Raw genomic sequence first — 12,210 nt, 5'->3', positions numbered from 1 at the left:
GTTAAGGATCACCACTCCGCAGGGGATGCAGAAAGCTGTTCATACCCGAACCACATTCTCTTCATCGTCTGCTCCCCCTTCCCTTCTTGCACGTAAGCCATGATGACAAGATTGGTAGTGGACTTTTTTTTGTACAGGGCGCTTCTTCATAACTACATAGTCTAGGCAAGACTCAACGCACCAGAGAACTATACATAGTTTTTCTCCCCACTGCCAAAATGACAACACTTGCTCCTCTCATTACCGTTTTTGGAGCTACGGGGAACCAGGGTGGCGCCGTTGCGCGATCACTGCTGAAAAATCCATCCTTCAGAGTTCGTGCCCTGACACGAAACCCAACTTCAGATGCCAGTAAGGCCCTTGCTGCTATCGGTGCGGAAGTGCATCTAGCAAATGGATTCGACATGCAGGCTATGGTGGATGCCTTCTGTGGATCGTGGGGTATATTTGTAAATATTAATTCTGATGACAAGGTAAGAGATGCAGCATACATGTAAAATCATGTCGCTATTGCTATGGGATATTCCAGCTGATATATAGTTATCATGTCTAGGCATTTAGGGTTGATGGATCCACAGAATTCGATATGGGCAAGATAATTACGGATGCAGCAGCTGAAGCCGGTGTCAAACACATCATATTTAGCTCTGGTCCCAGCTGCACAGAGCTCACGGGGGGCAAGGTCAGGATGAAGGCCATGGACAGTAGGTGGACACATCTTACAAATATAATATGTGCCTAACAATGTACGGTCGGCAGTGAAATATAAAATTGAACAGTACATCCGAAATAAGAGTGTCTTCGAAACTGTCAGCTTCATTGGCGCTGCCTGGTTCCTAGAAAACTTTTTGGCAAAAGAGGTTGCACCTATTTTCGGAGGCTTTCCCCATCAGGTAGATTTCGATGGATTTCTCACTTTTGTTGTCCCCAGATGGGGTGGAAAAGAGGACGTTCCCTTCATCAGCATGTCTGATGATTTCGGGGATATTGTGCACGGAATGTTCCTTGACCCGATGCAGTGGGATGGATGCATCGTTCATGGCTGCAGTGATATTTGCAGCTTTGACGACGTTGTAGCGACTTTTGAGAAAGGTGTGTTTGATTGAAGTGAATCCTGGCATCGCTATCCTAACCTGATACTGTCAGTGACGGGCCGCAAATCTCGTTTCCAACCATTACCATCTTGGGAAGCGTTTAACACGCACGGGGTAGCTGAGCTTGAAGATACCAAGCTGATGTTCGGATTTACCCAGCTCACAGGGGGCCGTTATTTCGGTCCGGAGCCGTCTGAGAATGAGACTGCAGCCAGGCTAAAGCGCACAACGGCGATAGCACTAGGGCGGCCAAAAGAGGAGCAGAAGCTGAGCTCAGTAGAGGAATGGTTCCGGCAGCGTTTTGTGTGACACTACCGTACTGCGTAATTAGCAACTTCATTTCCCTAGCTAACTACATAGTTAACTCTTGGGTGTCGATCGTGTTGATTCTATGTGTGAATATCCGCTAGTGTGAACTGGCTAGGAACTTATCGCTTGTGCTGCGTAGTTACGGAGTAACTACTCTGTACGGAGTACTCCTTATCGACACATAACTTGGGGTCAGGAACGCGCATTCAGACGAAGACATCCCCTAGCGTGTTGCTGGAGGCAATCCCCTTACCCCCTAAAATTAGCCGCATGTAAGTCTAGATCAATACAGCGTAAAGAGTACAGAGTAAATTCCGTAGAAGCCTGTCAGAACCTCGGTATTCCAACTGCAGATACCCGGACAAAACGGGCGTGTTGCCAGAAGATTGTCGGCGTAACATCATTTCCATGGCGTAAAGACAATTAGAGAATAAAGTGACACTCGATAGCATATTTATTCGACAAATCCCGCTCCAGATGTATTCCATACAGCTGGAACTATAGTTTATTGCTTAGTTCAAGCCGTGGTTTTTCGAAGACCTTGCAGCTGCGAAAGTTCCATTTTATCTTTCACCAAACGCTGTACAAGTGTACCATACAAGATGGCGAATGAAGTTAAGACTTCGACTGATGTTTTGATCATAGGTGCCGTGCGTATAGTAACCTCGTCTATCATTTCAAGATTACTGGTGGTATGAAAGAGCTAACATCTGATTTCAGGGACCATCAGGGTAGGTATCTCGCTCTTAGGAGTATCATAACACCTATCAGAAAACTAGACAATGCTAACGGACCCATTGTAAGCTTGGCTGCGGCACTATGGCTAGCAAAATTGGGGGTTTCTTTCAGAGTCGTGGACAAGCGCGCAGATCAACCGCGAGCGGGACAAGCAGACGGGTGACGCCAATTTACAATTTTGAAAAAAGCCGTGCTAATTAGTCAATCCAGCCTCAATCCAAAAACGATGGAGATATTCGAGAGTTTCGGCATACACGGCAAGGTTACCAAACGGTGGGAACCGGCAACAGATGAGACGGTTTGGTGTAGAGGAGAGGACGGAAAACTCGTTAGGACGGAAAGATATCGAAGCCACCCGCCCCCCGGAGTTCGGTGCGTATACGGAGTAATGTCGACGTTATTGAGAATCTGATCGCTGACGTGGCCAAAGATGGACACACGGAACTCTACAACAAGGCCGTGTTGAGGAAATCATGAAGAAGCACATCTTCAAGCTTTCGGGCACCTCGGTTGAGTACGATTCCTGCCTTGTTGATCTAGCGATCGATACAGCCGAAAATGATATTTCACGGAGCACTGGCTGTACAGTCCGTGTTCAACGCGGCGTCTCGATGGAAACAATCCGAGCACAATATGTCATTGGGGCAGATGGTGGAAGATCGTACACCCGCCAACTGCTCGGTTTTGATATGCAAGGAGAAACAGGCTCGTCAATATGGGGTGTAATGGACTTCTGCGGTGAATCCGATTTTCCTGAGTAGGTGCAGATCGTTTACTCGAGAAGAACCCGAGCGTTGATCATCACATTAGCTTTGGAACTACATCGATCATCCGGAGCAACACGGAGGGTGCAGTTGATTTCGTCCGCCGGGAAGACTGCCTAATCCGAATGTATGTGGAGTTGAATAAGGGACGGGAGGGAGAAGGCATCACCAGAGAGGCGATCACCCCTGAGTTGATCATCGACAAGTGTCAGCGTATGCTGCGGCCATACAAGGTAGGTTCGCCGGACGCGCCACAGAAAAGCCAGTAAAGCAGCTAACAACGGGTGCACATCCATTACCAATCGTCTAGCTCGATGTGCATCACTATGTCTGGTAAGCATATGGCAATGGCAGGGCTGGGGTCGTGGGCGGTTCTGACGTCGCCTATACGTAGGTGGTCCGCATTTACGGCAACCCAGCGACTGAGCAGCGCGTTGAGCTCTCACAGACGTGTGTTCTTGGTGGGCGATGCGGTCCACACGCACTCTCCCATTACGGGAATGGGCATGAACACGAGCATTCAGTATGTGGCTGGCGACCCTTGTGATGGATAGGCCCTGCGCTGACAGTTACAGGGACTCATACAACCTCGGGTGGAAACTTGCTGGCGTCATTCAGGGACAACTCAAACCCGAGATCCTCCAGTCCTATGATACAGAGCGAGGGGCGGTCGCAACGCAGCTGATCGATGCAGACAGAACCGCGTTGGAGTTATTCAATGCGAGGATGGGACACGAGGCCCGCGAACTGCTTGAGAGAGGGGACGCGTTGCGAATCTTCCTTGCCGGCCGTGGCACCCGCTATGACGATCCTCTTTTAACATCCAGCCAGCCGCAGAGGATGGGAGTCTTCAAGCCTGGCGAGTGCCTGCCAGACGTATCCATCTGCAACCACGCCACTGGAAGAGCTTCTTCCCTCCACAATGTGTTAGAGACGGACGGAAGATGGTGCCTGATCGTCTTTAGTGGTGATGTTTCAGTCGGCAGTCAGATGCAGCGTGTCCATACCCTGGCAGACCAGATTAAAACTGCCTGGGCCGATGGCTCTACCGATAGGCTAGACCTTTTGGATATGATCCTCGTGCACTGTGCTCCGTGGGACGCGATCGAATTGGCAGATTTTCCTACTTTCCTGTTCCCTCCCAGGGAATACGGAAAGATATTCATTGATGAGGCGTCCACGTATGAGGAACTTGGTCTCGACCAAAAGGAGGGTGGGCTGGTACTAGTGCGCCCTGATCGGCACATTGGTTGGGTCGGAGCTTTTAACGGCTTCAACAGTTTGAATCGATATCTTTCGCGGGTTTTCCAAGTGTGAGATAGTGTATCGGCCGTTCATCCAGGGTACGGAGGACAGTGGAGCAGCAAATAATGTGTGTATGACAAGAAAAACAAAGCCCCCAGAGGTACATAGAATTTTCTCGTTTCGATAAGTTCCCCATGTAGTAATTGAAGGACATGGACCTGTCTCTCGACTTGCATCATGCTCATGATGGCCGTAGGGCGATCAAAACATCGGAAGAACTAGGCGGGAATACTCCGTACCGCGGGAATTGTAGAGAGGCAGCCCTCACCTCCGTGGTCCCTAAGACAACTAAGTACGGAGATGCGTTGAGCGAGCGCCACCACAGCATCACCCAATCATGAGTTCTTGATACTTTTGTGATGTAACTATGCACCCCGTACGAGTAAACTGGTATAAGATAGAATCACCATGTTTGGTTTGATGGCCGGCCAAACACCGACCGAGGCCGTTATAAGCTGTCTCCTTCCTTCAAACACCACGCACAGGGGGAACTAGATAAGCAATGTTCCGAATTCTCTGGTTCCTTGCTGCTGCCGTGGCTCCGCATTGCGGCCCTGGTAACCAGGCAGTTCGGCGGGAATGGTAAGTGGAAAGGAAGAAGAAGGGTGTTTGATTACTGTTGACGCGAACTAGGGGTTCTCTTTCCACTAACGAGCGCCTTGACTACATCAATGCCGTTCACTGCATGCGTGAGAGACCACCGATTTTGCCACCCGAGCAATACCCTGGTGTCAAGCATCGAATGGATGACTTTGCGGCGTACGGGCCTGACATGTGTAGAAGCAATTATGAAATGACTTTACTTACTCTCCAATAGAACTCACATCAATTATACCCTGAACATTCATTTGAGCGGAATATTCTTTGGCTGGCATCGGCAGTTTGTTTGGCTGTGGGAGAAAGCATTGCGAGAAGAATGTGGTTACAGGGGCTATCAACCGTAAGAGCCGCTTCTTAGGACTCCAAATGTGGAGGCGTTGACAACGCGGACAGGTACTGGAACTGGGCGCTCTCTGCAAATAACCTGTCTGCGAGTCCCCTGTTTGATGGTAGCGACACATCTTTCTCTGGGGACGGAAATCCCATTGATGACGACCCGTTGATAAGGCTAAACCCAACCAATGTGACAATCCCACGCGGAACTGGAGGTGGTTGTGTTACAACGGGGCCATTTGCGAATATGACTCTCAATCTGCCTGATTTGGACTCTGCCAGAAACGACGTGTTTCCGCATGGTGCCTTCAACTACATTCCGCATTGTCTGACACGAGATTTGAACTCATTCATTTCGCGAGCATTCACCAGCCAAGAGGATGTAGACCGCCTCCTGTCATCTCCAAACATTGCTTCGCTGCAGCACAATATGGACGTTAGCGCCTGGCCGGCGCTACGTGAGGGGGGTATTATGGGCCCACATGCAGCGGCCCATATGCAGTTGGGAAGATCGATGGACGATTTCTGGACTGCACCACAGGAGCCTGTATTCATGCTGCATCACGCTATGGTCGATCGAATATGGACCTTGTGGCAGGCTCAAGACCCAGAAAATCGCCAGTGGGCGCTAAATGGGACCGCCACAATTATGAACCCTCCCACCTCGCCAGAGGTGGATCTAGATACGCAGTTAACATGGGGCTGGCTCAGCTCGAATAAATCGCTTCGCCATGTTATGAGTACTGAGAGGTATGAGTATTGCTATAGATATGGGGATTAGTATCAATTCACATAGCTACCGTACTGCGTCGACTTGGAGAACTGTACGGAGTATTCAAAGGTATCTCTGTTTGGGGAAGTATTATGTAAATAGGAAAAAGGATAGTTGAAAAACCTTATAATTATTTAAACAGTCCCAGCGACGCTCATATTGATTCTCTCTTTTGCATTTACCTTTTCTGCAACAACTCCCGCCTACTTCATACTCATCATCCACACAAGATGACAGGTTTTCAGGCCTTTGAGCTTACGGCAGCTGATTATTGTTTTCCCATGTTTTACGCAGGATGTACGATATCGTTCCGCCTCAAATCTCCTGATCTAGGGGTATCAATTCTCGCTGAAGCAGTCAAACAAGTAACGGATCGTCTCCCCTTCCTAACGGGTGTAGTTGGGCCATCGAAGAAAAGGCCCGAAATTATGGAGGTCCGATCTGAAACTACCAACGGCCTGGAGAAATTATACCCTCCTTTGTGCGCCGTCCAGCGATTTCCACACCTTCGGCTTCCTAGATCAGACCTTTCATCCAAAGAAGAAAACGGGAGCTATGATCGCGACACTAGTCACATCATGGTGCCGCTCCAAATCGCAGCGCTTTCAGCGGACCACCCCGTTATTCGCTTTCAAATAAATGTTCTTGCGGATGGGATTATTCTTTCACTGTTTGCCAACCATATGGTGATAGATGGTACCGGTATTGGAACGCTCATTGAGCTGTTGGCCGCCAATTCAGGATCTTGCCAAGAAAATAGCCAGTTGCAGTCTCTTTCAATGAATTCCAACTCTGACGCAAGAGAAGTCCTTTCTACGATCAGCCAGGAAAAGGCCAATCACCAAGCCCTAAATCCTTCAACAACACATACCATTAGATCCAATGACATACACAACTCCTCGCTTGTCGACTACAATTTCCACATATCGATTGACAAAATCAAGCTCTTGCATCAACAGGCGCTGCAGACATCAATGGGGGTCTCGCAGGACGACGTTGTAACAGCGGCATTATGGGTGTGCCTTAGCGAAATTCGCTCTCGGCCAGGAGAAAATGGGATGCATAGGTGCAGCCTGCAGCGACTAATCAACGCCCGGCACCGCTTGCGTCCCACCTTGCCCGCTCACTATGTTGGAAACTGTTTTGTTTTATTCAACGAGTCGGCGGGTACCAAAGAGTTGCAGACAAAGAATATGGAAGAGTCACGCAAAATTATTGCAGCAGCCTGCAGGTTAAGGAAAGGTCTGAATCAAGTGGACGACAGGTATGTCAGGAAATATTTCGCTCAGTTCAGTCAGCCAAACGACTGGGCGAGCACCACAATTCACCAATCGGATGTCACTGTCTCCAGTCTCCGCCGGCTGCGGGTCTATCAGAACTTTGGTCCGGCCCTGGGAGATGTGATTAACTGGGAACTGCTGCCGTACGCCTGCCCAGAAGGCGTGTGCACTATTAGGCCAGCTCGGGGGGCCAACGACCCTTGGGAGGTGAATGTGTCGCTCAATCGCACGGAAATGGATATGCTGCGGAAGAACTCGGTCTTCAGCTGGCTAGTGGAGTACGAATCGCCATTCAAGATCTTCGAGTCGAACGTGTAGGTAGTTTCGTTGTACGGAGTACCAGTTCGGATTCTTTTCGGATTTCGCTTAGTTAACTAACTAAATAACTAACTACGGAGTACCGTTACTCCATACGGAGTAGTTATACGGAGTACGTTAGTTAACTAGTTAGCTCATCATCATCTTCTTCCCACAACGTTACTTGAACCAGCCATCAATACAAATTCCGCAGTAATCCGTACCTATTTGCCCTTGAAGTGCATAACACGGCGCTGTGGCTGCATCTGTCTCGTGCTCACTGCGCCTCCATGCTGTAAATGTGTGGTAACTGTATTATAACCCCGCGGACGCTGCATTATTTACATGATGCTCAAAATCTAGCCGGTATTAGAATAGTGTTGCTTCTGATCGTGGCTAACTAGGTAGCGCCTCGGTCGGGCCCACTATCAAATTGAGCTAGTTTTGATGTACCATACGTCTCAAGCAGCCCAAGTATAATTTGTGCACCGAGGACGGTTCAAGAAATCTAGCAAATCCTCTGTCGATCTTCAAAGTGAAGCGACACAACAGTCAAAATCAGAATCGCCAATATTGTCTTCCACTCACAACTCGGGCAACATTTATGAAATGGGCTGTGGTTGACTAGTTAACTATGAAAAAACCAACCCTGCACCTTGGGGCTGCTGAGCTCTACTGTAGTCTGGGGAACCACACTGCAACAAACAGGACCGATCATTTTGGAACATGACGAACGGGATGGTGGTGAGCCGAATCGGCAAGTGTCTCGAAGTTTCGATCGTCGTCGCCAATCTTATGAAAGTTGATTAACTCCTTGCTGTACGGAGTAGCAGGACAGCATTCTATCTGGCAAAAGATACTCAAGCTGAATGGCATATAACCATGTTTTGCGTAGGGTGAGAGGCAGGAGAATCAGAAAAATTTGTCTATGCCTTGAACATTATTAATACCCATACACCTTACCGAAACTTCCCCTTATAGGCACCTAGAATGACGAAATGGGCCAAGATTTTTGCCAGTTTCTTCCTGTGTACGGTTCCCAGCTTACCTTCCTAGCATGAATATACAGATAACTGAAACTCATGTGCTTAGTTATTTGCACTTCGGCTCGTCCCGCAGCCTTTCACCCCCAGGGACGCCATGACATTACCTTCAGTGCCACAGTCTTGTATGGTTCGCCTGGGCCAGAGACTCTTCTGTTCCAGATGAAAGGTCCCAGTACACTACGCTGGGTCGCGTTAGGCCTAGGGGACAAGATGGCTGGCGCCAACATGTTCCTGGTCTACGCAGCATCGTCTGGGACTAATGTCACCGCTTCTCCCCGCTCCGCACCTGGTCACGTTCCCCCAACCCTTACGCCAGAGAGCCAAATATTTCTCTTTTCCGGAAGTGGCATCCAAAACGGAGTCATAACAGCAAATATTCGATGCGATACTTGCCTTGACGGCCAAAGAAATCTATGGGGCGAGGACCTTGCTTCAAGCAGATGGATCTGGGCCTATAAAATTGGCCCACCGATGAACTCTGATGATATTTCCGCAGACATTGACTTTCACGATGACTTCGGCTCCGTACTAATTGATCTAACTAGTACCAGTGCTAACATAGGCGACAAAGAGCCTTTTCTGGATCCCATTTGGAACGCAGTCCGTCCATTAGATGACGCAGACAACCCTAAAGCTGCCCGCTCAGCCACTACGGCAATTGTGCATGGCTGTCTCATGGGACTTACATTTGTGGTTCTAATGCCTATTTTCGCTCTGCTTGTTCCAATATCTGCTTTTATCCCAATTTCTGTGGTGAAAGTTCATGCTCCTCTCCAGATGTTCGCGTTATTCACGGCAATCGCTGGCCTTGGGCTAGGAATCAAGCTTTGGATACACAGTGAGAATATCCCAGCAGCGCACCCTATCATCGGAATTGTCGCAGTTGCTTGTCTTTGTATCTTCCAGCCTATTTTTGGTTGGCTTCAGCATCTGCATTTTGAAAGGACTGGGGCGCGCGGTCTTTACGCCTTTTTACACCGATGGCTGGGTCGCGGGATTATCATTGTTGGTATTATCAATTGTGGCCTTGGCCTCCTCTGGGCTTATCACCCCCAGGCATTACTTCGAGTGGGTAAGGTTGTGTATTCGATACTTGCAACCACGGTGGTTTTGGGATATGTGGCTGTCCATTTTGGCATCTTCTTTTATGGCAGACGACAACCAGGTATACGACTCAACACTCGTGACATGATAACCAGCTCTGACAACTTGATCCCCAGAGGTGAGCAGCAGCATAACCAGGAATCTGCCACTGCAAAATTTACGGCTTAAAGCACAATATAGTAGCAGGTATTAATGGATATAACCTAAAAAATGCCTTCATAGACTCTGTATATGTACCACATTCAATGTAGCGGTAATAGTCAACAGTAGGTTGGGTATAGCTTCTCTAAAATGCAGTTGAGGTGTCTTAAACATCTTTTGTATGATTTAAGAACACAAGTTTGATCTACTATTCTAAAAAGTTTTTATTTTAGTAATAGAGTAGATCAAAGATATTTTCTCTACTTTTCAAATTATCAAAATCCTAGAGTATAGAAGCAACATAAAGAAAATTATAAAGCCACTCTCTGCCCCTTGGTATTATGCGGAATATTGCATAGAATGAACGGATAGCTCACCCTCAAAACAACTGAACGACAATCTTTATAGTGCGTGTCAAAAACCCTTCATTTCCACATAATTTGCGTAATTCCATTAAACAAAGGGATCATGGTTGCCGTGATACGAGGATCGCTGGCAGCATACCGGTTGAATCCGGTCATGAGATCAGCGACGCCTAGGTATGGCTCCCGGATCTCTTTCGGAAATTTAGTGGCAATTGACTTGTCCAGCACAAGGCCTTCGACGAGAACTAAGCAATTATCAGACGCAGAAGTGACCTTAGAACTGGAGTCACCGACCGTCATCCACTAAGATGATCCCGCGTGGGGAGAGCAGATTGTGATCGAGAAGAAATCGAGTGTAAGGCTCATATTCTTCTTCTGCAGCATCGATGTATATGAGATCAAACTGACCAGTCAACGAAGGAAGCCTGATTGATGTACCACTCTATATTAACATTCTGTCAAAGTGTACACATCCTTACATGATGATAGATGAGAAGACGTACAAGTCTAGACATGGCCCTTTCACAGTTGTAATCCGATCGTTCGCTCCATACAGAGCAAAAGCATCATTGGCGTAACCAAGATATTTTTCAGACATGTCCATGCTGATAATCTCTGCCTGCGTTTTCCTTGTCGCCTCATAAAACGCAAGGGCACTGACGCCGGTAAAAGTACCAAGCTCAAGCACTATTTGCAGGATTAGTCGCGATAGCAAAGAATGACAGTAGTAGCCAAAGATATCAATTCTGGAGCAAGCAGACCTCGAGTCGGAGCTAGCATTTGAGTAATACTCATTAACCAAGCACACTGGGCTGGTGATGGTGCCATTACCGCCTCATCTTTGGAGAGACTGTCAGTGAACTCGATCTGCTTCATAATACAGCTCGGCAGTGAAGAGCTGTGAGCCTCACAGTAGTCCCCTGCGGTGACTACCTGCTCTTTAGTCAAGGAAAGCATGCACGAGTCTCTCATTGTATCGGCGTTGGATAGAACGGGTTAAAAAAGAGGTAAAGAATAGAATAGGTTGAAGCGAGAAGGAAAGGGTGATTGCCTCTGGCCATCGAATTTATCGTACTCGCCACGATGGGATACCATTGTAATCAATGGCAGCAGACGGTCTCGATCCCATATTGCAGTCATACGTATTTGGTACATGAACTCCGTAATCTGCACAGGGGTCACGGCAATGGCTCCTCCCAAAGTTTCTTTGATAAATCGTCTGATCTCCAATATGGAGCACACGCATTGGCTGGATGTATCCGTACTCTGTAAGTTTTGTGGAAGGAGAAAGGCCCGGTGATCACAAAAGCAATCTTCGCTCACCCGAAAAATTTGAGATTATGGCCCATGCAGCTAACTGTACGGAGTACCGAGGAACTATGGAGTACGAGGTCCACAGATCAGCGACGTTGATATATGTTTCAAAGAAAACATCTTAGGTACTCCGTACTCCGTAGTGACGCATCGCCGGATTTCATAATTGCCTATTGCGTCACTCAACATAACTACCCGGAAGCCATGATACGGAGTACGTATGCATGCGCCACCTCCGACATGCCCGCTCCCCAAATTTAGTCTAAGCGATGATAAACAGACATCAGTAGAGTTAAATTTTAACACTAGTAGCACTCTTAGTAAAAGAAACAGTGATCCAGGGGTTTGTAAGAAGTGCCTGAGCTGAATAGGGCTACAGAAAAACAGAACTTGAAGATCTACTCGGCTGTTCAAGTACCTAAAAAGATACCAAAGGGCTTAATCATAACCTATGATGTATCAGGGGTCATTTACAGGGTTGTTCACATTGATTCGGAGCACTTTAACTTACATTTCATCCTCAATCAGAGACCAAAGAGGAGATTTTATGTTAAGTGTTCGTTCTCAGATTAGAAGCCTTCACTACCCGTAGCGATCGAATCACCATGGCCAAATTTCTCCGTCCTTAGCTACCAGGGTTATTAGATCCGAGTCCAAAGAAAAGGCGTGGTAATGGAAGTCAATCTAGCTTCTGCGGGGAATTAGGCCGACCTTTTATGGCCTGAAATCAGAGCACTCATGAGGCTTG

At 47.8% G+C, this 12,210-nt stretch overlaps 6 protein-coding genes across 6 annotated transcripts; 5 read left to right on the top strand and 1 right to left on the bottom strand.

Moving 5' to 3' along the window:
* Positions 1–218: 218 nt before the first annotated feature.
* LOZ57_001566 (uncharacterized protein) lies at positions 219–1,403 on the top strand (the record flags this gene model as incomplete). The annotated part of the gene is made up of 4 exons (XM_049250654.1): positions 219–473; positions 554–704; positions 760–1,092; positions 1,147–1,403. 4 exons carry the CDS (start codon positions 219–221, stop codon positions 1,401–1,403), a joined length of 996 nt encoding a protein of 331 aa, XP_049110238.1.
* A 602-nt stretch (positions 1,404–2,005) lies between these two features.
* LOZ57_001565 (uncharacterized protein) lies at positions 2,006–4,222 on the top strand (the record flags this gene model as incomplete). Its single annotated transcript, XM_049250653.1, has 8 exons — positions 2,006–2,053; positions 2,124–2,134; positions 2,352–2,513; positions 2,572–2,898; positions 2,952–3,138; positions 3,216–3,238; positions 3,300–3,428; positions 3,481–4,222. The coding sequence occupies 8 exons, from the start codon at positions 2,006–2,008 to the stop codon at positions 4,220–4,222; spliced, it is 1,629 nt and encodes a 542-aa protein (XP_049110237.1).
* A 490-nt stretch (positions 4,223–4,712) lies between these two features.
* On the top strand, positions 4,713–5,924 carry LOZ57_001564 (uncharacterized protein; the record flags this gene model as incomplete). The annotated part of the gene is made up of 4 exons (XM_049250652.1): positions 4,713–4,792; positions 4,844–4,969; positions 5,028–5,150; positions 5,204–5,924. The coding sequence occupies 4 exons, from the start codon at positions 4,713–4,715 to the stop codon at positions 5,922–5,924; spliced, it is 1,050 nt and encodes a 349-aa protein (XP_049110236.1).
* A 221-nt stretch (positions 5,925–6,145) lies between these two features.
* Positions 6,146–7,513, top strand: LOZ57_001563 (uncharacterized protein; the record flags this gene model as incomplete). Its single annotated transcript, XM_049250651.1, has 1 exon — positions 6,146–7,513. One exon carries the CDS (start codon positions 6,146–6,148, stop codon positions 7,511–7,513), a length of 1,368 nt encoding a protein of 455 aa, XP_049110235.1.
* Positions 7,514–8,697: 1,184 nt separating this feature from the next.
* LOZ57_001562 (uncharacterized protein) lies at positions 8,698–9,810 on the top strand (the record flags this gene model as incomplete). The annotated part of the gene is made up of 1 exon (XM_049250650.1): positions 8,698–9,810. One exon carries the CDS (start codon positions 8,698–8,700, stop codon positions 9,808–9,810), a length of 1,113 nt encoding a protein of 370 aa, XP_049110234.1.
* A 398-nt stretch (positions 9,811–10,208) lies between these two features.
* On the bottom strand, positions 10,209–11,120 carry LOZ57_001561 (uncharacterized protein; the record flags this gene model as incomplete). The annotated part of the gene is made up of 4 exons (XM_049250649.1): positions 10,209–10,393; positions 10,443–10,573; positions 10,652–10,835; positions 10,910–11,120. The coding sequence occupies 4 exons, from the start codon at positions 11,118–11,120 to the stop codon at positions 10,209–10,211; spliced, it is 711 nt and encodes a 236-aa protein (XP_049110233.1).
* Between the last annotated feature and the right edge of the window lie 1,090 nt (positions 11,121–12,210).

This window comes from Ophidiomyces ophidiicola (genome assembly GCF_022830035.1).
Source record: "Ophidiomyces ophidiicola strain CBS 122913 chromosome Unknown scaffold_4, whole genome shotgun sequence".
Taxonomy (NCBI): Eukaryota; Fungi; Ascomycota; class Eurotiomycetes; order Onygenales; family Onygenaceae; genus Ophidiomyces; species Ophidiomyces ophidiicola.
The sequence above is the reverse complement of the archived record's forward strand: the minus strand, read 5'-3'. Positions and strand labels throughout refer to the sequence as shown.